The sequence below is a fragment of the Grammomys surdaster genome, unplaced genomic scaffold (assembly GCF_004785775.1).
Source record: "Grammomys surdaster isolate TR1022 unplaced genomic scaffold, NIH_TR_1.0 349, whole genome shotgun sequence".
NCBI classification, from domain to species: domain Eukaryota; kingdom Metazoa; phylum Chordata; class Mammalia; order Rodentia; family Muridae; genus Grammomys; species Grammomys surdaster.
The window spans coordinates 342,936-367,591 of record NW_021604768.1 but is presented as its reverse complement, the minus strand read 5'-3'; the positions used below and the strand labels follow the sequence as shown (position 1 = coordinate 367,591).

General features: G+C 42.7%; 1 protein-coding gene and 1 pseudogene across 2 annotated transcripts; both read right to left on the bottom strand.

Annotated features, from left to right (window-relative positions):
* Positions 1–6,395: 6,395 nt before the first annotated feature.
* Positions 6,396–16,718, bottom strand: LOC114630948 (acylcarnitine hydrolase-like). Its single transcript, XM_028779259.1, has 8 exons — positions 16,680–16,718; positions 10,628–10,839; positions 9,007–9,148; positions 8,268–8,401; positions 7,928–8,186; positions 7,082–7,180; positions 6,715–6,833; positions 6,396–6,564 (listed from the first exon to the last, which is right to left on the bottom strand). The coding sequence occupies exons 1-8, from the start codon at positions 16,716–16,718 to the stop codon at positions 6,540–6,542; spliced, it is 1,029 nt and encodes a 342-aa protein (XP_028635092.1). The 3' UTR covers positions 6,396–6,539.
* Positions 16,719–17,658: 940 nt separating this feature from the next.
* LOC114630994 lies at positions 17,659–18,311 on the bottom strand (annotated as a pseudogene). The gene has a single exon (XR_003712885.1). The product of XR_003712885.1 is annotated as a 39S ribosomal protein L20, mitochondrial pseudogene (transcript).
* Positions 18,312–24,656: the final 6,345 nt, after the last annotated feature.

The following is a 24,656-nucleotide window of genomic DNA, read 5'->3' as shown; positions in this document are numbered from 1 at the left end:
GGAAGGCACAGCATGGTCTCTGAAGCCACTGTAGATTTCAGCAACTCTTACCCACAATCTAGAGTTTATGATCCTCACATTCACAGGCAAATGTTGGTTCTATGTTGGAAAGCCTGGAGAAGAGAGCTGTCATTGAAGATTCTGGTTTCTAAGTTGTGGGTGTTGGGCCCACAGATGGAGAAGGGGCAGGCATCTGACTTCTTAGTTTAGGTCTTAGAGCTTGGGCTGCTCTGAGTGTGTCCTCTAGGGCTTGGCTTGTTGTCTTTTCTTGTCATTAGATTCTACACATTTCTAAATTTCCTTCTCAATTACTTCAGTGATGTATGTATGATGTCCAATCCAAACAAGATTGTATGTTTTTCATAGTTTCTTTTACTGTGCAATCAAAGTTTTGTTTTCTTGTGATCAAATAGATATAATTACTTCAATTTTCCAGCATTTCTTAAAACATGTTTTCAGTCCTAACACACAATCTGTTTTACAGAAACTCTCACAGACTTCCAAGAAAAATGTGTATTGTGTAGCATTTATATGGAAGGTGTCTTCAGGGGTCTATCAACTCCACTAGATCTGTGATATCTTTTAATTGGGATAATAGTCTGTTTTTGTGTGACACTTCTTAAGTACCCTTTCCCTCTTCATTTGTCCTCTATGCTGTGACTAATGTGGTGGCGAACTCTTACTGAGAAGAAGTTCAGAATCATGTATCCACCTGGCAAACATTTTTAGATACTGATATTTCCAACAGTGGGAACACTGAACATTCAGAACATATGATAAAGCTAAAATACTGGATTATGAATAGGAGTGTCATAATCCCCAAGAACCAATCAGGATTCATGGAAGAGTGCAGGGTTTCATGGAATAACCTCTGTGGGAGTCTACTTCAAAGAGCCATCTGTTCTACAAGAGAACCAGTCTCTTTCTATCCAGCCCTCAGTAATCTAGAGTTCCCACAGCCTGGCACAGCAGGCATTCCTCCACAGTGCTTTTCTGAATGTTTCCTCTGGCACAGTACAACCATGGCTGTGCCTGACTCCCCCAGTCAGCAAGGCATGATGTCAAGTGAGTGTCTCCTCTTCAAAGTCTCTGTGATTGCAGTCCTGGGTTAGGCAGATGTTTTGTCTCCCCTCAACTTCCCCACTGAAGGAATGTTTACAGTTTGAGAAATGGACTGTCCCAGATCATCTAAGCTCAAAGACACAGAATTAGATTCTTTATATAACTTGAGCAGCCTGATGTGTCTTAATTGTTGGCAACGGGAGCCCAATAATGAGCTCAGACCCCAGTGGGAATACCCAGCAACAACTTTCCTGGAGGTTTTCTTTCTCTGAACGTGGTGTCCAGGATTGACAATCGATATCTTCATTATGACCTCAAAGGTTATGCTGTCCTGTGGTTGCTCTTCCTTGCACTGGATTTTAATAAGGGGACATTGCGAAACTGGAAAAACTTGACTTGTAGGGCAAGCTGATCAGAGGTAGTGGAATATGACATATCAAGGTCCCTAGCAGGAAAGATCTGACCTCTTAGTGACAAAGAGAAAGTGTTTTAGGAGAATTCAAATAGTTTAAGCATAATCTCACACCTCTGTGTAATTACGTGATGTAAAAGAGGTAGTATTTATTCAAAAGACCAAAAATCCTTAGTAGCAGGAAAGAGATAAGAATGAAAGTCATACAGTGGACCATCAAGGCAATGAGGGTCATCACAGGGTAGAGGAGGTTTTAAGGAAACTGGACATCAGAGTATTCCCCATACATAGACCAGGAATAGCAACCTCTATTGCACATGTAGAGACCTTCTGACCTCCCCACCCTGTATGCTACTAGGACTCACCCTATAGTAAAATTACCCTCACAAATATTTTGTGATCATACAAATATGGGCTTTACCATGTCCTCAGGACCTTAGAGGTAAGGATAAACTTCATTAGACACAAAGTAACAACCTAGTTCTTCTAGACACACATACAAACACATACAATAAGGCACACAAATGTATCTCATATACACATGGAGATGCACCTACACACACACACACAACCACCTGCATACACATGTGCTGTATGAATGTGTGCACACGTGCATACTCACATGTACATACAACAAACCATATAGAACACCCAAAATCACACACACAGGCACATACACACACACACATACACACACATGCACACGCACACACACACATTGTCCAAAACTTGAGGAGATGATATATCCTGAACCTAATTTTCATATGAATTATGCCAGTAATTACTTTGGGACAGATGAGATGAATGATGTTCAGTGATCAGAAGGGTGAAATAAGTAAACAAATATCCAAGAATAAACAGATTATCTTAAATGAAATTGTAGGTGACTTTTAATCTACAAACAGAATAGGTAGAGACAATTTAAGACGTTTTCAACTCCAGTAACTGGTATGGGAACATCAATATGTTGATTTGAAAGTACCTATGAATCATATTTCTATATTAAAACAGGCTTCAATGGGATATTAGTAAGAGTGAGTCCCATTAGATGTCTAGGTCATGAGAACTATTAATTATTTTATCTATTTAGTGAAAACACAAGATATTCTCTTTGAGTCAAAGAACACATACAGCAAACTTGCTGTTATCTTGGCCTTGGAATTCATGGTCTCCAAAAGTATGAACTTGAGGAGAGAGAGCATGTGACTTTTACATGGCCACACATAAGATATGAATTCTTTGGAAAACCCATATCAACATTCTTCAAAACTTCTGCTTTACTTAAATGCCATTCAGGCTCCATTCCCTGTTCCTCACAGGGATCCTGAGAGGGGAAGTGAAGGGGATAGCCTGGGGTGAAGGGACCTCAAGTGGTCTGACCTAGATGAGAACAGACCCTTGGGAGACAGCTTCAGCGAGTCGGCTCAATTTAATGGGAGAAACAAAGGTTATTTAAACCTTTGGGGGGTCGGGAGTAGTCTTTAGGGAGTGTGTATATCATTGGCTGGGACCCAGGTACAGGGATCCTTCATTAAGGAGGGTTTCCAGGTATTACAGGACATGACCTTATAAGGGGAAAGGAAGTTTAACATAGCTACCAGGCTGTGTGACATCCTCTGTGTGACAAGGGTGGAGACATAGGGAGGTGTGCATGTGGACATGCAAGCCAGGGCTATGGGTGGGAGTCAGTACTACTCCAGCAGATCTCAGGACCAGATTTATGGGGTGTGGATATAACTCCACTCCACTCTTACTTGAGATCAGTACCCTGGCTCCACATCTCCCCAGTTTGATTTTTAAAATGGGACATATTATCATAGTCATCAGCCTCTAGGTTAGGAGTGGTTTGGTATTGTACCAGAAACTGATTGGTAGTGATTTTGGCATTGTTGCTTAGCTGCTGTTTTAGAAATTGGATGAAACAGGAATACAGGAGGAGGAAGACCCCAAATTGCCAGAGCATGGCCAAGGAGAGGAGGAAGACAAGCTATCAGAGGGTTTGAGTACCGTGGTGTGGAGGTACTTGGGTCATAACAGGCTCAGAGGTGTGGCAGGAGATCCCTAAATACCTGTATGTTTAGTTCAACTAGCCAGACTCATTAATATAGAAACAGCATTTCTCCCCTAGTACAACACAAGTTCCTCTGTGCTTAGCGTCAGTGGATTGAACGATCTCCTGTTTTGTAGGACAATCCCCATGAGGGAGGTTATCTGTAGTTGAAGGGACTAGAGGCTGTTCAAGGTAGAAGCCATGGCCTGGTCAAACTTGTCCTGGAAGTCGACAGCCAGATGGTGTCTTTGAATGCTATTCCGGCAGCTCCCATGGCACTCAGTGAGACTGTGAGACACAGTCCAAGAAAACCCAAGTCCTCCCTTTTCTTTTGGTTCCCTTCTAGCTGTAAAGCAAGATCTCACTCATAGACATAAACCTGGCAAAAAATCCTTACAGGCATGTAGAAACCTTGAAAAGGGAATTAACAGGAACTTGTAGTACTATTTTATCAGAGAAAGGCAGGAGAGTTAAGACACATTGACTTGGTGACTCTGAGAGTATAAGAAGATATAGGATGTAATCTCCACTCCTTGCCTCTCACTGCTCCATCTGTCTGCAATCACAGTTGTTGAATTCTGAGAAGGAAAGCAAGGCAGGAATGGTTGTGGGTGGGGGGACCTCAGGCAGCATGACTGCATCTGGAACAGAATCTCAGGAGACAGCTTTGGTGAGACTGCTTGATTTAATGGGGGGGGGAGCAAAGGGTAATTAAACCACTGGAGAGTGGGTAGGAGTTTTTGGGGTGAGAGTACATCATAGGCTGTGACATGGGTACATAAAGAGGAATTCCAGGTGATGTAGGACACGACTTCAGAAGGTCCCAGGGGTAGGGGGAACAGTCCTACTTCTAAACTCAGGAAGAAATTTCTGGGGTTTTAACATACTTCAAACCACTCTTAATTTAGGCTAGCTCCCACAGTCCCACACATTGCTGGCCCCACACTTAAAGAGTTCATAGAGAAGAGGACAGGATGAGGACAAGAGATTAAGCAAGCAAGGATAAAAGGGCCTAATTCTAGTGAACTCTGAAAGGAGATGGAGCATTGTGGGGCTCAAAAATCCATGGTTATGGGAGCATTTATCAAGTGGATCTAACCAAAGATGACTTGGATTGATAAAGAGTCATAAGCAGAGAATTTGTGAGAAATAAAAAGAAAACCAGACAAGTATGGAGGTTTTGTGAATATTAGAATCAAATCAGGTATCAATATGTTCTGGGAAACTGAAGCTGGCTTCCTCAGCAGTCAACCTCATACACCATTCCTCACAAAGGGTACTACACATCTTTGTACATATTTTTAGAGCTATTTAACTCTTAAATTTTCTGGGGCAGAGTCTTGGTCCGGAACTGCAGCCTTCTGGCCTTCAAGGAAGACTTCATGAGATCTTTTATGTCTCACTCTATGAGGCAAGATCTAAAGAGCAGTACCACAGCACTATATCCTACCAGTTATGTCCCCATGAGGTGGGCAGTATCTGACAACTACAAAGTATTCCTGTAATGGACTATTGTGTAGAGAAGACTCCATCATGAGATCAAAGATTCATGCATTCTAAGAAAGTCACCATCTAGAATTTAGCCCTAGATAGAAACACACAACTGACATATTGGGAAAGAGGTGTGTTTTCACCCATGTCTTGCAAAGTTGGCCCAGTATTTCATCATCCTCTGTTTCAGCAGCATTTCCTCCTAAGTGATGACAACTGGAGTCATGAGAAAGACAAAAATTCAAGTATATGCCACCTCATGCAACACTCACAGTCCCAACTGTTGTTGGACCCGAAAGTACTAGTTTGCTGTCTTGCTTCTTCATTATCCAGTACCAAAGATCAATGTGAGCCTCTAATTGAATTCTTGCCCCAATGTGCTTTCAGATCCTCCACCACAGGCTAGACTGGGAAGGATGCAGATTCTAAACTCTTATAGATTTTTGGGCCATGATATTGTACACATTTGATTTTGTTTTCTCTCAGAACCTAGATTTTCTCAAATGGACTGAGAGCTCAGCAGTCACCCAGGAAGTCATCTGGAACCTCATTCAGCCATAATGATAATAATAATAATAATAATAATTAAGATTCACATTTCATCAGAAAGAGCAAGCACCCAAAGACAAAAGGAACCTCATCAGCATTGTCAGCCTTCATGTGGGGTGGTCTGATGTAGTTGAAGAAGCTGGATTTATGTTGGAATTCATAGAAGTAGAAAGGGGAATGGAAAGCTGGTGGTGGGAAAAGGAGAGACATAGTGGCCCCTCACCTGAATTTTTTTCTGATTCATATGTGGTGACAAGATACCTTGATAAAAAGTTACCAGGAATCACAAAAGTTAAATGGTGAAAGGAGCCCCATACTGGAGCACTAACTATGAAAAATCCCTTGACTAATCAGTGCCCATGGCCTTCCCAACTTAGTGGTTTTCTTAGGTCAATAGAGTATCAGGAACCTACTTTCTCCTCAGTACCCAATTTCACTCTCTTAACGTAGACATGAGGAGCCTTGGACAGCACTGCATTACACAGTGCTCACCCATGACCCCCATTTCAGAGCTGCTCCCCTAAACCTTATCACAGATGTACTCACTCTGAAAATGTGCTACTTGGAGTGCAGGGATCACAAACACAAAGTCTGCCATCATCTCTGTGAACTGTATTTGGAGGGTCTGGGAATCTTCACTGTCCCCCATGTACTCTTCCATTAGCAGGTCACTACACTCAGGAGGTAGCATCTACACCATGGAGATCAGGAACATTGAAGTTGGCGTATTGTGGGTTGGGAACTGCCTTCAGTATTAGGAGAACGGCACCAGCGATGACATAGGGTATAGGTAAAAAGAATCATGATCTGAGGTAACCCCATGCAAAATCATACATGTATGCTGATTTTTATTAATAGGGATGCTGTCAGAGAAGATATGAGGGATCCGACTATTTGGACAGGACCAGAAATATCTCACCAGTTCTGCTGTTGTATTCTTGAGAACAGCCTGCAGGTTCTTTCTGGTTATTTCCTTTATTGTCTGAGTAGAGCCCATGACCTGGGAGGCAGAAGACAGTCTTAAGTGATGTCTGATGGACTTGGATTAAAGATATATTGCATTTCCATCAATTCATCTGCTTAGCATATGAGCTTCTAGGCTCCCAGATGACTGGAATTGTGACTGACCCTGGGGATTGTCCAAACATACTCATCATTGTTGACACCAATGATCCTGGGGACAGGGTGAAAATCCTCAGATGTCAACAACTCTTTGGGATGCCTGGGTAGGAACTCTCCATCCATCACAGCAGGGATCAGGAAGAAGACCTGTGAGGCATTATAAGTCAATGCTGAAGGTTAATGAAATAAATATTCTGATATCCACTGAGTCAGCTCCACCTTTTTCTCATTAGTTTCAGGGTGATCTGCTCACCCTGGAGGAGAATATTGACTTAGATTAGCCTATCTTGATATTCAGTTTGCACATAGAACTGAAAGAACAAAAAAGAAGGGTTTTTGGTTCAGAATGCCACACCATGTAGACAAGGTTGTCCCAGACACACAATTCTGCCAACCTCGTTAATAGCCAGAATCTCTGCTTCACTCTTGCTTCTCAGACAGCTCACAAGAAACTCTGAGTCCATGGCCCCACATCCAGAGAGCTTGGCCATGGTCTGCAAAGGGGAACAAGCATGGAGAAGAGTTCTCAATTCCAAGTCAATGCAGTTGTGCCTAATTCCCACACTATAGTGTGTGTTTTGTGGATTGGGACAAATCCATGTTGTTCTCATAGTCCTATTGCTCAAAGGTGGTAGCTAGGAAGCAGTACCCTTTCTACTTGCATACATGTTCTTTTTGTTCAGGGTAGCTTTGTTTTCTCCATTGCCCTTTTTGTATTTTATATACGAGGTAAGGAGTAAGTCTATCAAGGTTTCTGCATGAAGATTAGAGGACAAAATATCAGTCTACCTGCCCCCTTATTTAACAGGGTGTCTTTTTCTATTTGTTGCATAGACTACCTAGCTGGTCTGTGAACATCCAGAGATTCTCTAGTCTCTGGCTCCCACTGGACCAGAGGAACATATTATTTACCATTATGTGTTACTATCTCTAGCCTTTTGGGGATTCTGGGTGCTTGAGCTTAAATCCTCAGGCTTGCACTCCCAGCACTTTAAAAATCAATGAAGCAGCTTCCAAGTACATGTTTACTTACTTTGCCAATGATAGAAGCATCAAGGACTAGTTTGCTGGTCAGATAACATAGCCACTCAGTATGAAGTAGAGGTGAATAGGTGCTAACCCCTGAGTTTCTCTGAAATTATTGGAAAGAGGCTGTTTTCCATGGTCCTTGATTTCCCCAATGAATCCACACCAGAGTACCAGGATATAAAGGCTTAGGCAGCAAGGTTGAGAGCACTTACAGTATAGACCATCTCAGAGGTGTTGGAGATAAGGTAAGGTAGCAGTGCTATTCCACTTCTCATGATGACTCCATGGAAGAGCACTTGGGACATGGGGGACACAATATGTGAAGACACAATTGTGCCACCTGAAGACTTGTCAAAAATAGTGACACAGTTAAAGTTGCCTCCAAAGTAGGTGATGTTTGGCTGGACCCAGCGTAGGGCAGCCACTTGGTACAGGTATCCCCAGTTGCCATTTGCATGCTGGTCTCCAGTGCTGAGAATTGGAAGGGTTATGGATCAAACGAATGTCTAATTTATGATCAGCAACCATTGCCCAGCCCAGCCACAAACTCACCTGAAGAAGCCCAAGACACCAAGAAAAAACTGGATAATGACCATGACCATATCTTCAGTAGCTGCCAGTGTGAACTCATCATACATGGAAGCCGTGCCTGTAACCAGTCCACCACCATGGGTCCATACCATCACCTGGAGGAGTCAAGAGAGGTAATAGGAAAGTCCTAGCCTGTCCAAACTCTCTGGTCTGTTTACTAGAATAGCAACTATTGTGTTTCTGTGCAGCTACAAAAAAAACATAAAACTCCTAAGGATTTCAGGTCCTTGGCTAGAGCCAGGGGCCTCTAGTAGCTACTAGGGCCCATTCCCACCATGTGTTGCACTTTCAATTAATGCCTCTATGTATAGAGTGATGTCATCATTTTTCGAGGTCTTGACAGTGGAACAAAGAGAGGTGTCTCCATGGATATTTTTCCAGATTAAAAATGGAAAGAATGATCAACTCTCATTGTCATAAGTAATAATCCAAACGTATACATTGGGGTGACCTCAGTGTTGAGGTTTTGAGCCCCTAAGTCAGAGCACAAGTTGTAGAATGAGTTCTGGTTGTATCAAAGAGCTGGAACTTTTGATGGCACACCCAGGTTTCAGCTGCATCATGTAGCTGAGATGGCATTTGACCCCGGTAAGCTAAGAATTTCATCAGGGTCCACCCTGCAATGGAACTCAGGTTTGCCCCTTCTTATCATCTTGACAAAAATGATCTCTCCCGAAGGTGGACATGGCCTGATACTCACTGGTAGGTTAGAGCCCTCCTGGGCATGGGCTGGTGTGTATATGTTGAGATACAGGCATTCTTCTGACATAGAGAACGGAAACAGGTTCAGTTTCATCTCCTTCAGGCACTCTGGATACAATAGTTCAAGATTTTTCAGACACCTGATGAAAAGACCAGACAGATACTCCAAGACACAGATGGTGATCAAAACCCAATGTGAGTGTGGAGATTTCCTCTCAGCCACAGGGCCTGTGAAAACTGTGTTGGAGATAGATTTTTAGGGAGGCCATCAGTCTTGTGGAGCCTGGGTTTTTATCTTTCTGAGTCTGGGATAGATAAACATCAAGGTGTCTACGTAGAAATGATTGGCTGTCTATAGTGATGTTCATGGGATTGTATAAGAACAGAAAATCAAGTTAAGTGTTAGCATGGATGCAAGCATTCTCTAGTCTCTGTTCCTGGGCATGGCTGTGATGTGGGCAGCTTCTGAAGTTTTGATTCACTGTGTTTACTCAAATGATAAATTGTACTCTGGAGCCTCTAATAGTACTTTTCTTCCCTAAAATGTTTTTGTCAGTGCTTTGTTAAGGCAGCAGAAAACAATCTAAGAACCCCATATTGGAGTGTTGGACTCACTCATGTACTAGAGGATGCAGTGGGCAATGCTGCCCTAAGGAGTAGTGAGTGGGCCTTCATCACATGTACAGACTCTCAGGCAGCTTCTCTTGTCTAAAGTGTCTCCAGAAGGAATTAATTACATACACTTGTTCCCTGGTCAATGGCACATGACCCTATAGATTGTCACAGTGACCGTGAAGGTGGAGTTAGCAAGTATTGATCACTGTTGCACTCCTCAGAGACCTGAAGTATATTCTCCTGGATTCAGGGATGACCAACACCTAATAGGTCACATTAACTCATGCCTGGAAATCCCTCCTACTGAGGCAGAGGACACTGGACTTAATTTGAATCTGTGAACAATTTTATCCTTGTTCTTCTCAATGGTACCTGACATTCAATAGCATCCTAGCTAGAGTGGGCTGACCTTGGAGACTGCAACTAACTCCTGTGGAGGGAGTGCCTACCAACACAGAGGCACCTGGCACATAAACTCTGAGCAGCATGCCTGCATCTCCCCTGCTGGATATGCTGGTAGGTTTTTGTAAGACAGAGCAGAATGAGAGTGCTTTCAGACCTTGCCACCATGGGGTTATGTGCCAGGATGACATCAATAGCTCTTCCTGCTTCTGTGCATGTGGATATCAAGTCAGGCATTGTGACTTGAACGTATATAAATGTGTTTCTTTTCCCTGCATGAATGGTGCTGAATACCTCAATATATAGGAAGATACATGTGTCTGTACTCAAGAGTACTCTGGTAAATACTGAGTTGGAAATTGATGACTGTGGATCCCAGTCATGTCTACATGGTGCCCCATGTCAAGATGTTCTTGAGGCTTACTTATGTGACTCTGCACATAGATTCCTGGGAGATTACTGTGAACTCAACTTTGATGAATATGCCACTCATCCCCAAGGAGAGAAAACTGCTGAGAAGCTGAGATGGATGAGACACTTTAGCATGGCCCAGAGCTTGGAGCACAGTCTCCCCAGTGCCTGAAGCCTTCTGGGTCCAGAACTTACATGGATGGATGTGAAGCCCATCTCTTACACCACTCCATGGCTCAGGGGCCTCAGGATGTGCAAAGCACAGTGGTCCTACAGGAGGCTTGGCAAAGGGAATTCCCAGGAAGGTGTGGACACCAGATTTAGTATCCTTCTGGAGGACGAGCTTGCTTTGGACCTGGCCAGTATATGTGTTTCTAATGGGGCTGGCCTCATGGGTAATCAGCTACCAGCATGTTGTGAGATTTCCATCTCACTCTTATCACGGCACAGAAGAAGGAAACCCAGACCTCTGCCCCAGTTCACCCATGGGGTATGAATGTGGGAGTTACTCTAACCCTTAGTCCCAGGAACCTTTCCAATTACCCCTTTGAAGTGTACCAGAGCACTTTTCTGTTCATACAAGTCACAGACTCAGAACCATTTGGCCACAAGAATTCATGATGATTGTCACTGTTATCCAAAGTTCAATAGTAGCTACAGTCATAGGCAAACACTAATGAGTGAAAAATACCTCCACATTTTTTCATTGAATTGTCTTCTATTCTTTCCAGAGCTCCTAATACTAAACTGTCTCTTCAATATAGAGGAATCTTAGATGTCTCTGACCCTCTAGGTGCTAGAGGGTCCACAAAATGTGTGTGCTTTTGTTGGGGAATTGTTTGGCATGCCTCTCATACTTTTATTAATTGTACCAGTCATCAACCTGTGGGTCAAGACCATTGGAAAACACATATTTATGATCCTCTTCAGAGCTGAGAAACCATTGAGGAGCAATATTACAGTTAGGAAGCTGTAACAAAAATAAATATATGTCTGGGTGGTTCTAATACCATCAGAAACATGGGATTTCAATGGTCATGACCCACAGGTTGAGAATCACTATGCATAATTTCCATCAGCAACTGCCCTCCATGCCTTCCCTCCCACAAGCTCAACTCTGACCTGCAGAAATGGGCAGCTTCAACTTCAGTCATTCCCCATTGCTAGTTTAGTGAGCCTCACCCTGCACATGGATGAGAAGCAGGAGCCCAAAGAACACAGCATTGAGCCAGCTATGCAGTTGTTTCCGTGGCATGGTCGGCTCTCAGGCCTGAGTCTGTGCTGCTAGTAGGACCACATTTCACAAACAGGAAGCAGAATGTGTAAGTCTTACTCAGGCAGGAATTTAAACCAAAATATTTAGGTAGGGAACCTGTGGTTGATCAAAGTTCTTATTGTAGGAGAAGTGATTAGGGAAAAATGATAGGAGTCAATGGTCAGGAGTCAGGGCAAAGTCACCTGTGCTGTTTCTTTTCTATCTTTAACCTTTTGGAAAAGCACAGCATGAATTTTGGAGCTCATCTGGGATATCAGGACCCTTTTCCCTCATCTGGGCAGAGAGCTGTAACAGGAGAAGCCAAAAGGCTTCTATGAGAAGGTCACAGTAAGATGTCACAGGAGAGATGGGCAAATGCAGGAGCTTTGACTGTGACCAGCATTTTTAAAACACCTGTGCTTTGATGACTCAGTTTACTGAGGCTGCTTCCAGCCTCCCTTGTTCCTACAGTCATCTTAGGATCTGCATGGACCCTCTCCCTATTAGATCACATTTGTTTCAATAAAACACACTGAAATTCTGGTGCTTTTAGAGTCCACAGCCCCTGTTCTCTCCACTGTTGTGATGGGTCTCCTCTAGTAGCCAGCTCCTGCCAAGGTCAGCTTCACAGTCACACATCCATTTAACAAATAATACTATTTGCCTTTATTTTGCTCGTGGACATTTGTGTGTGCATGTGTGTGTGCTCCCAGGTTATTTGTAGTTCAGATATGGAGGTGTAAGAATCATTTGTTGTAAGTCCTTCCACCTTGTCAATCTCAAGGGGGGAACTTAGGTCATCAGAATTGGACCTTATTACACTCTGATCAATCTTGCTCTTACCCATATGATTGGTATTTAATGAGGCCTTAATAGCTCCAACACTGGAGTCAATCTATGATAAAACTGATATACAAATCTAGAAATAGAAGTTTCAGAATTACAAAAAACCTGGACAGGATGTATGAAAAACTGAAGAATAAGGAGCCCATACCAAGTCCATCCTGACTCCATGGAGGAAGTGTTGTGGCTATCAGTGTCAGACAGCCTTTAGTGCCACTGCAAATTGACCTTGGCCCCTACTTATAACTGCCATTGTGGGACTAAAAATCTTGGGTGTTTGACCACGCCCCCAGAGCCCTGCCACGAGGTCTCCATGTCCCAAATAGAAGGCGGAGAGAACAAATCTCTGCCTCAAGATGTCTCTGGCCCTGCCCTTCTCCCCCCGCCCCTGCTTCTGATATATAAACAAACACCTTCCAACATGTTTCGGGAAAGCTCCACTACCCAAATCCAACATCTGTTAATAAATCAATGCATCTTAAATCTCCACATGTCTCGTGAAATCCTGGACTCATTGCGTAAGCCAAAACCCACGTGATGGGGCAGAAGTGGGAAAGAGCTAGCGAGCTGTGGGACACTTTCTCCTGAGAGCCGAGGTTCTCACGATGCCACGCTCTTGCTGAGCATTGGTGCACCCGCTTTTGTTCGAGCCCCCACGTCTCATCTGGCACACAGTGTCTGGGCGTCTCTGCTTTCGGGACTCTCCAGCCGCTTGTAGCAGAGAGTGTCACTCCCGGCCAAGGTTGCTGCTCCTGGGACTGCCCTGACATCTGCGTGTGGGCGCACGGGCACTGGCCTTTGCCCATGCCCAGGCCACCCCCGCATGACCCTGGCGTGAGATCTGCCCAACATCTGGTGACCAATGTGGCACGAACTCCAAGAATGAAAAAATCACTTCCAACAGGACAACGTCTAGACTCCTGTTTTCCCAGCGCACGCCCTGCGTATGCTCTCTCACTTCTATTTTACTGTGCATCACAGACCCTGGAAATAGAAGCTGAATCAACGTGCTGGCCTGTTCAGGCACACAGCCACGTGTCTCCACTATCTCTGCCCTACTGTGCTCTCACCCTGTGGCGTTTAGAGCCCAGAGCAGAGATACAGGAGCCCTTATGCAAAGGCCTGCTGAGATCTGACTAGTTCATTCCTACCTAAACACCAAGCTTTCTGCACCCGCTTCTACAACGATCTCCACCCCCCTGAGATTTCTGCTCCAGACAAGAGATGTAGACAACTCCAAGCCCGAGTGCTCCCAAGACACACGAGACACCATCTCCCTCTGGTTAGTGGTGGACAATACACACAAAGCCAGCTCAGAAGCTCTCCCCACTGGTGCCTGCAAAAACCATGACTTACACCTCTGTCCACCCACCCTCTACCTCATCCCTCCTTCTCATGTTCGCGACTAACGTCTTTCCTCTAATTGTTAACTACAATCTAACTTCCGCCTAATTCAAAAAACTAAGTTTCTCTTTCCACGTGTTCCCCACAAAATGATGGAGACTCTTTAATCACCATTCTTTACCCCTCCCCCCCAAAAGAATCTTCCCACGCTCTGCCTGCCAAGAGGTTTGCCCCTCCCCCAGGGGTTAGCTTTCCGAGCTCTGCCTGCTAGTCTAGAGTAAACTTCCCCCACTCCTCCACCATTTGCAGCTGGCTGGTTACAGCCCAGCCGACTCGCCTGTAACAAGAGGGCTGGCTCCCTACTTGCCCTCCCCACCTCACCTTCTAGGTCATTTGCGGCCCGCTATAGCCCAGCTGGCTTGCCTGATAGCAGAGGGTCTGAGACTCAATCTGCACCCCTTCGCCTCTATTTACCTTACAATTTCTCTCTCACAACTAAAAACTGCAGGCTGAGCCTAGAAAAACTGCCACTGCCTGTTTTCCTCTCCCTCTCTGACTGAGAACTACTGCCATGGCTCAGTCTTACACAACCTTTTACTCCTTCTGACTCTGTTCTCAAACTTCTATGTTTTTCGCTTTGAACTTTTCTTCAAAGTTAGCCTTTCTTTTCTCTAAGAAAAACAAAGGGAGGAATGCCCTGGCTTCTAACAGGCCCCCTCCCCCCACTGCTTTTAGGCCCTTCATTAATAATTTTCTCCCAAACAGGAATATCTACAGTAACGTTTGCGCTTTTTAACCAAAAAATTTTTGCCTTTTGTTTTAATATTTCCTTTTCTCTCTAATACTTGTGATATATGTCCAACACCTTCTTCGACTCTTTAAAATTATTTTTTCTTCTTCAAGGTTTGAAAGTCATCTAAATTTACTTCCACAGGTTAAATCAACAAGCTGATCAACACCTTTCAGCTTTTAATTAACAACTAATTTTCCTTCACAGATAAACTGTGGATGTCTACCACAGATGTTATTAACACAATGTTTCCTCCTTCAGCCATCCAATTTTTTCAAATACCTTTGGCTTTCCAAGAGTGATTCAATGCTCACCTTTCAGACATCTCCCTGCCAGAGATGCTGCTTCCCTGTGATTATATCCACAGATCCAACAGAGACAAGCTGCCTATATCTCATCAGACCACAGACTCCAGAGATGAGCTGATGCCGAGACAGCGCCATATCCTGAAACCTGACAAGTTGCCTTCTTCCAGTCATCTCGTCTGCCTGAAGACCCAGAGATACTTGATACCAACTGCAGATGAACTTTTGCCAAAGTCACATAGCTGAAGTGACATGTTAGTGAAGAAATCATAATGTCTATTTAGATTAATCAGATGTCATTACTCTCAAATTGTACAATATGTATTTAATTGATTCAATGACTCCTTGCTTTCCCAACCCCAACCCTCAATTCCCATTACCCTTGGTTTGGTTATACTACACTCCTGACCTGTGTGGTATTTTTTTTGACATCCTCATCCAAAAATTTCATCACAGGTGACACCTCTCCTAAGAGAGAGAATTGTGAGAGAGTGAGCTGTGTAGGCCAGAAAGCCTGGTAGTAAGGCCCTAGAAGCCCTGCGCCCTAGTCTCTGAGACTAGCCTCTAATGCAGCAGGTGCTTCGGGTCTCCCAAGCCTTCTAACTCTCTCAGCTTCAGCTTCCACAATCCCTCCCACAGAGAGACTCACATGAGAGTCACTTGTCACATGACTCCACCTTCAGAGATGCCCCCCTATTTTATGAAAGAATAAAGGGTGGGATGTGAGACTATAAAATCCTGGGTGTTCGGCCATGCCCCCAGAGCCCTGCCACGAGGTCTCCATGTCCCAAAACTCTGCCTCAAGATTTCCTTGGCCCCGCACTTCTTCTTCCCCCTGCTTCTGATATATAAACAATCACCTTCCAACATGTTTCAGGAAAGCTCCACTACCCAAACCCAACATCTGTTAATAAATCAATGCATCTTAAATCTCCACATGTCTCGTGAAATCCTGGACTCATTGCATAAGCCAAAACCCATGCGATGGGGCAGGAGTGGGAGAGAGCTAGCGAGCTGTGGGACACTTTCTCCTGAGAGCCAAGGTTCTCACGATGCCACGCTCTTGCTGAGCATAGGCACACGAGGGATGCTCTCCGCCCACTTTTGTTCGAGTCCCCCCAACCCCCGTCTCATCTGGCACACAGTGTCTGGGCGTCTCTGCTCTCGGGACTCTGCAGCCGCTTGTAGCAGAGAGTGTCACTGCCGGCCGAGGTTGCGGCTCCCAGGACCACCCTGACATCTGCGTGCGCGGGCGCATGGGCACTGGCCCGCACTCACGCTCAGGCCACCCCCGCGAGACCCTGGCGTGAGATCTGCCCAACATGCCATCATAGCTATCCAAATAAAAATCCAGAGCCTGCAGTATGGCACTACAGAACTTCTTTGTTGTATCTCTCTGGCTGCTTCCTTGGGAAAAATCAGTACAGTTTTTCCTGGTTTCTCTAATCAAGAAGGGCCCTTTGATTTAACTTCACCCCTCCAATGCACTCTTGTCCTGTCTGAGGTCCTAGCCTTTCTTGGAATCTGTTCTTACTACACAAAATTCCCTGACCAAAGAATTGTTACACCATGAGGGCTGAGAACTTTCGAGTTACTCCAATCTCGGGATGAAGTAACCAACGGGTCCTGGGCATTCCTGTGCTTTGTAGCTCTAGATAAAGGAAATCAGCTCAGCTTAGGAAATCCTTGTGTGCTCTGTTACTCACTGCACCATCACTCAGAGGCCCCATGTTGATGATGGCCATGGCCACAGTGAAAATGTAAAATGAAGAAGACATTCAGGTTCTGCTCTGTGGAAGGAAGGAGTGAATAGGGAGATCATGAAAGATAGAGACAGAGATGTAAGAGACAGAGAGAGACACAGACACACACTCCTATACACATAAACACTGAGGGGGGGGGAAGATGGGAGAGAGGGAGTGAGGGAGGGTGAGAGGGGGTTAGAAAGAAAGCAGAAGTTCAGCTCTATGAGAATAGATCCAATGACATACTTCTCTATGCCCATTCAGGATAATCAGATTTAAGATCCATAGAGCCAAATGATGGCAAAGACGTGGAAACAGTGGCAGTCTTATATATGGCTAGAGGAGACACAAAATGATAGAGTCATTATAGATGACACTTTGACAGTTTCTTTAAAGGTTAAAATTATTTATCCTGTGACTGATTAATTCATCTTCAGATCTTTAGTTCAAGGAATTGAAGAGAACAATCAGAAAGACTCATACTTTAAAAGGTTCATAAGAGCTCCATTAAAAGTAGTCACAATCAGGTCAGCTAGATCTGCATCAACTGGGGAGTGGCTAAAATGTGTTGTGTGCATATGTGGAATGATACTGTTAACAAATGACACACTTGCCTCTCAAAGAGGTTTTATTTAGTAACAGGACCAGTCACAAAGATTTCCTTTACCATCATAAGACAGATCAGGCTCTGATATTTTCAAATTATATGCAGCTTCTGAACTACAGCATCTGAAAGTGGTTGCTCTGGAACAGATCTTTGCTTGCAAAGATCGATATCGAGAATAATATTGAAAAAAGTAGTTTGATACTTAAGTGTGGGTGGTTGGATATTCCACATTTTAATGCAAAATTTACCCATCTATGCTGGTAAGTGAGCAAATTTTGTTGTATAGAAACAAGAAAGCTTTTAATATATAATACAGATACTGAATTTTTTTTTAACATTGCAAAGGCTTTATTTGTACAATCTTTATAGGACAGTCTGGGGCTATGTCACTGAGTAAAAACCTGTTGTCTGAGGCCTGTTACTAAAATGTAAATAAATACAAATCAGACTTACTGGTGACAAACCTTTTGGTCCTATCTTGTTTACAACAGTTTCTATAGCACTTAAGCCTTCAGTGGTACTGTACCACTCTGGAAAAGATACCTTCAGGCTCCTTTCCATCCCCCAAAGCTGCAGCAAATCCTTCCTGCTGCCTCCTCTTAGCCAAAGCAGCCAAAGATTTAAATGTCTTTGGTTCATAGATGGCCAGGTCCACAAGTACTTTCCTGTTGAGCTCCAACTGGCACTTAATTAAGTTGACAATAAATGCTGGGTATTGTAAGTCATGTTCCTGGGAGGCAGCTGTAATTCGATTAATCCAGAGGGTCCTCAGGTTCCACTTCTTAAGTCTGCAGGACTTCGTACACTTATCGAAGGCTCTGGTCACAGCCCTGACTGCCAGCCGGTAGCAGCGATTCTTCCTTCCCCTAAAATGCCGAGCATGTTTAAGCACCTGAACGCACCAACAGCGGTCAGTGAGGCGGTTCCACAGCCAGAGCCGCGTCATAAGAAAGACCATGATGGATTCCCGAATCCCAAGGGGCTGCCAAGAGATACTGAAATTCTTAAGGCCATTTGGTGAAGCGTCTGTATATCAGAAGAAATGAGTACCTCACAGATGTGTGTGTGTGTGTGTGTGTGTGTGTGTGTGTGCAGCAGGAGTCCAAATACTGCATTGAGGCCCTAGTACAATTATCAGCACCAACCCTCTTGCACTCATAAGAAGAGGTATTCTCTTCCCAGCTACTGAACCAAGGCTAAAGGACAGTTCCATCTCTCTCTGGTATTTGAAATGTGTAGTATAAGAATCATCTCATTTAGTCGGGCGGTGGTGGCACATGCCTTTAATCCCATCACTTGGGAGTCAGAGGCTGGCAGATTTCTCAGTTTGAGAGTTCGAGGCTAGCCTGGTCTACAGAGTGAGTTCCAAGATAGCCAGGCTACACAGAGAAACCCTGTCTCGAAAAACAAAACAAAACAAAACAAACAAACAAACAAACAAAAAGAATCATCTCATCTATAAGGTGTGCTATAAATATAATGTCTCCCCTCACATTCTCTGTGCTTCCAGGCCCTGTATAGGTAGATGTTTTGTCTCTTCTTAGCCCCCTCTTTGGGAGAGTAGATGACTATGGAACTGAGTGCTACCCTGTTCTAAGCTCAGTGACATAAAAGTAGATCCTTTATGTGATCTGCAGAGCCGGTCCTCTTAAGCCTAGCTGCTATGTAACATGACTTGAGGGAAGGTCCCAAATGCTCTGTCACCCACTGTACTATCATTCAAAGACCATTCATCATGGATGGTGGAGATCTTAGTAAACATGTAGAATGGGAAAGACTCTCAAATTCTGTGTATCATGGAGGGGGTGAATATAAAATCTTTCATTTGTAAGCAAGAAGGGAGAGAGCTACTAAAGACTGTAGAATCATCTTCAAGGAAATACCACTACTACAGGACCACATAATCAGTACTGGAAAAGACATGGGACCACTGGCGTTCTCACATGTGATGTCTGGAGGACATGCCAAATGGTGTAGTCACTTTGAAAGTCAGGTTGACATTTTCTTCAAAAGTTAAACATATACCTGTGCTGGGACTCAACAAATCTATTATTGTTGATACAGCCTACTTAAATTATCAAGTGTCTATTCATACCTTTTCCTGTCTGCATCTGAACTTACCCTTTGTCTCTATGGTATCTATTATCAGATCAAGTCAAGCCTACACTCTATCATGAGGATAATATGAGTAGTGCTCAGAGTATAGTGGACCTGAGGCATAGCCAGCAGAGGTGAGTTGCATGCACATAGTCCCCTGATCACCATTGTCTGCCTCTGAGCTTGCCCTGCCTTCTGGAGTTGCCTTGAGGGACTTCAGGAGTGTCTTGCTCCATGTGGAGGCCTGTTGAACCCCAAAAACAACCAGCTTAGAATCCTGCCCCACCAATTCTTTCCAGTATGGTCCTTCTGGGGCATAATCAGCAGAGCTCAGTTGCTCACAGGTAGTCATCTGACCTCTATTGTCCGGTACTGGGTTTGATTCTACATCCTAAGGAGACTTGGGGGATCTAAGAGTTTCCTGCTTCACCATGAAAGTGTTTGGGGGACCCAAGAACAACCAGTTTGGCACTGCCTCACCAAATCCTTGCCAATTGGCCGACCTGAGGCACAGTCTGCAGAGTCAGGTCCTCTGACCTCTATTGCCCAGCCCATGACACTTTCTGCCTTCTCAAGGACTCCTGCTGGCATCAGGATCCTCCATTCAATACCAGGGAAAATCAGATGGCCAAAGGACAGCATAAGAACACAGTTAACAAGAGCCCAGAAATATAGCACCACCAAAGCCCATGTATCCTGCTACAGCATGCCCTGAATATTCTAACACTGAAGCACAAGGAGATGATCTTAAATCCAATCTTATAAAAATGATGCAGCCCTTTAAAGAGGAACTGAATAAATGCCTTAAAGAAATACAGGAAAAGACACTCAAACAGGTAGAGGCCTTTAAAGAGGAAAAAAATAAATATAAAGAAATCCATGAAAATACAATAAAATTGGTGAAATAAAACTGTCCAAGAACAGAAAATGGACATGTAAGTAATAAAGAAAACACAAACTGAGACAATCCTGGAGATGGAAAGCCTAGGAAAAATAGCATTAACCAGAGACACAAACATCACCATCAGAATATAAGAGATGGAATAGAGAATCACTGGAATAGAAGATATGATTGAGGAAATTGATACATCAGTCAAAAAGAATAAAAAATAATCTAAAAATTCATGACACAAAACATTCAAGAAAATTTGGATACTAGGAAACAATCAATCCTAAGATTTCCAGCTCAAAGGCCCAGAAAACATCTTCAACAAAGTAATAGAAGAAAATTTCCCTAACCTAAAGAAAGAGATGCTTATAAATGCACAAGAAGCTTTCAGAACATCAATCAGCCTGGACCAGAAAAGAAAATCTTTCTTCTATATAATAATCAAAATACTAAATATACAGAACAAAGAAAGAATATTAATAGCCGCAAGGGGAAAAGGCCAAGTAACATATAATGGCAGATTTACCAGAATTACATCCAACTTCTCAAAAGAGAAGTTCTAAAAACTAGAAGGGTCTGGCAGATGTCTACAGATGGCAGCCCAGAGCACTATATCCAGCAAAATTTTCAATCACCATAGATGGATAAACCAAGATATTCCATGAAAAACCAAATTTAAACAGTATCTTTCAACTATCCCAGCCCTACAGAAGATACTAGAAAGAAAAATCCAACCAAATGAGGTACTCAAGAAAGCACAGTTTCACACCATTAAAATTAAAAAAGAAAAACAGACACACATAAACACATACACACAACCACCACCACCATCAAACTATAAACAAGTAACAATCATTGGTCATTAATAACTTTCAACATCTATGGACTTAATTCCCTAATAAAAAGACACATGCTAATAGAATAGATGTGTAAACAGGATTTCTCATTCTACTGTATAAAAGAAAAATACCTCAGCAACCAACATAGCCATTACCTCAGATAAAAGGGCTTGAAAATGGTTTTTCAAGCAAAGAGACCCAAGAAACAAGCTGGATTATCCATTCTAATACTCACTAAAATAGACTTTTAACCAAAATTAATCCAAAGAGATGGAAAACAACTCTATGCTCATCAAAGTAAAAATTCAACAAGAGGATTTCTCAATTCTGAACTTCAATGCCCCAAATGTAAGGACACCCACATTCATAAAAGAAACATTACTAAGACTTCTATTACACATTGAACCCCACACATTAGTAATAGTGCTACACTTCAATACCCACTTTCACTGATGGACAGGCATTGGAGATAAAAACTAAACAGAGAAATAATGAGATTAACAGAAGTTATGATTCAAATGGACCTAAAAGATATGTATAAGACATTTCACCCAAACACAAAAGAATATACCTTCTTCTCAATACTCACGGAACCTTCTCCAAAATTGATCATATAGTTAGTCAAAAACCAAACCTCAACAGATATAAGAAGATTGAAAAAAACCTTTAAATCTTAACAGATAACCATAGAACAACTGAACAACAACAACAACAACAGAAAGCCTATATGCTCAGGGAAATTTAACAATTCTCTACTAAATGATCACTGGGTCAAGAAAGAAATAGTGAAAGAAATTAAAGACTTTTTAGAATTCAATGAAAATGAGGGCACAACATACCCAAACTTATGAGCCACAATGAAAGTAGTCCTAAGAAGAAAGTTTATAACACCAAGTGCCCCATTAAAAAATTGGAGAGTTGTCATATTAATGATTTAAATGTACACCTGAAAAATCTAGGGATAAAACCCCACACCCAATAGTAGTATATGTTAGGAACATAAAGTCAGGGCTGATATCAATCAATTGGAAAGAATGAACAATAAAAAGAATCAGTAACCCCAAGAGATGTTTATTTGAGAAAAATCAACATGATAGACCAGCTTTTAGCCAAACTAACTAAAAGGCAGAGAGACAGTACTCAAATTGAGAAAATCAGAATGAAAATGGAGACATAACAACAGACACTGAGGAAATTCAAAGAATCATTATGTCTTACTTCAAAAACGTATACTTTACAAAATGGAAAATCTAAACTAAATGGATGGTTTTCTAGACAGGTACCAATTATCCAAGTTAAATTTTAAAAAATCTAGCAGAAAATTTCTACAGCCGAAAACACTTTGAGCAAAGTAGATGCTACAAAATTAGCTCACAAAAATCAGTCACCCTCTTATATACAAAGACAAGTGACTGATACAGAAATCAGGGAAATATCTTTCAGAATAGCTGAAAATCATACAAAGTATCTTAAGCTAACTTCAAGTCACAGAAGAAAGAAATTCAAGGACATACTAGAAGATACAAACATCTTCCATGCTCTTGAATTGCTAAGAATAACATAGCAAAAATAATCCTATGAAAAGGAATTTATAGGTTCAATGCAACCCACACAAAAATTTCAGTGCCATTCTTCTCAGAAGAAGAAAGGACAATTTCCACCGTAATATAGAAACACATACAAGTGTGTGAGCACAGACACACACACCACACATACACACACACACACACACACACACACAACACAAATTAGATAAAACAATCTGGAATAATAAAAGAACTCCAGGAAGTGTCAGCATTGCAGATTTCAAATTGTATAGAAAACTACAAATAATAATAACAATAACAAAACATCAGTATGCTATTCACACCAAATCAGACACATTTTTTTATTGGTTATGTTATTTATTTACATTTAAAATGTTATCCCCACTTCCCGGTTTCCCCTCTGCAAATCCCCTATCCCACTCTTCTTCCTCCTGCTTTTATGATGGTTCTCCCACACCCACACGCTCCCACCTCACCACCCTAGCATTCCCCTACATTGGGGCATCAAGCCTTGACAGGACCAAGGGCCTCCCCTCCCGTTAATGTGCAACAAGGCCATCCTCTGCTACATATTTAGCTGGAGCCATAGGTCACTCCATGTGCACTCTTTGGATGGTGGTTTAGCACTTGGGAGCTCTGGGGTGGGGAGCAATCTGGCTGATTGATATTGTTGTTCTTCCTATGGGGTTGCAAACCCCCTCAACTCATTCAGTCCTTCCCCTAACTCCTACATTGGGATCTGCGTGCTCAGTTCCATGGTTGGCTGCAAGCATCTGCATCTGTATTTGTCAGGCTCTGGCAGTCTCTCAGGTGACAAGTATATCAGGCCTCTGTCAGAAAGAATTATTTGGCATTAGCAATAGTGTGTGGGTTTGATGGCAGCATGTGGGATGGATCCCCAGGTTGGGATAAATGAAATTAAATTGAAGATCCAGACATAAGTTCACACATGTATGGACACAGGATTTTTGAAAAAGATGCCAAAAGTACACACTTGGAGAAAAAAAGACATCTTCAACAAATAGCTCCTCAAGAGGATAGCTGTATGTAGACAAATCTGATTTGGTCCATATTTATCACCCAGCATAAAACTCAACTCCAAGTGGAATAAAGTCATCATCATCATCATCATCAACAACAACAACAACAACAACAAAAAAAAAACAGATACACTGAATCTGATAGAAAAGAAAGTGGGGAAAACCCTTGAACTAATTGGCAAAGAAAAGGAGTTTTTGAACGGAGCACCATCAGCACAGACAGTAAGATTAACATTTAATAAATGAGACCTCATGGAACTGAGAAGCTTCACATGGCAGAGGACACTGTTATTCAGACAGAGAGACAGCCAACAGAATACGATAAAATGTTTACCAATTACACATCTGGCAGGGGGTTAATATCCGAAGTATATAAAGACCTCAAGAAACTAAAGATCAAAGAAGCAAATAACCCAATTAAAAATGGTATACAGATCTAAACAGAGAATTCACAATTGAGGAAATTCAAATGGCTGAGAAACACTTAAGAAATGTTCAACATTCTTAGCTGTCAGGGAAATGCAAATCAGAAGTACTTTGAGGTTCCATCTCACACCTGTGACAATGGCTAAGATTAACAAAACAAGAGACAGCACATGCTGGTAAGGATGTGGAGTAAGAGGCAGACTCTTACATTCCTTGTGGGAGTGAAACACTGTACTGGCCTTATTAAATCAGTGTGGCGGTTCCTAGGGAAGATGGGGACCTATCTACATTAAGATCCAGCTATACTACACTAGGGCACACACCCAAAGATGATTCATTCTGCCACAGAGACACTGACTTACTCAACCATGTTCATTGCTGCTCTATTCATAATAGCATGAAATTGACATCAAGCCAGATGTCTCTCAACAGAAAAATGGATAAAGCAAAGTGGTACACTTGCACAATGGAGTATTACTCAGCTGTTTAAAAA

What these genes read in the sequence shown, in the direction of transcription:
- LOC114630948 (XM_028779259.1), bottom strand. Translation starts at nt 16,718, where the DNA reads ATGGCCATCATCAACATGGGGCCTCTGAGTGATGGTGCA. An exon ending in CTTCACATCCATCCATGTAA is followed by an intron (nt 9,149 to 10,627) that starts GTTCTGGACCCA and finishes TCTTTTCATCAG; the next exon opens with GTGTCTGAAAAATCTTGAAC. An exon ending in GGTGTCTTGGGCTTCTTCAG is followed by an intron (nt 8,187 to 8,267) that starts GTGAGTTTGTGG and finishes TCCAATTCTCAG; the next exon opens with CACTGGAGACCAGCATGCAA.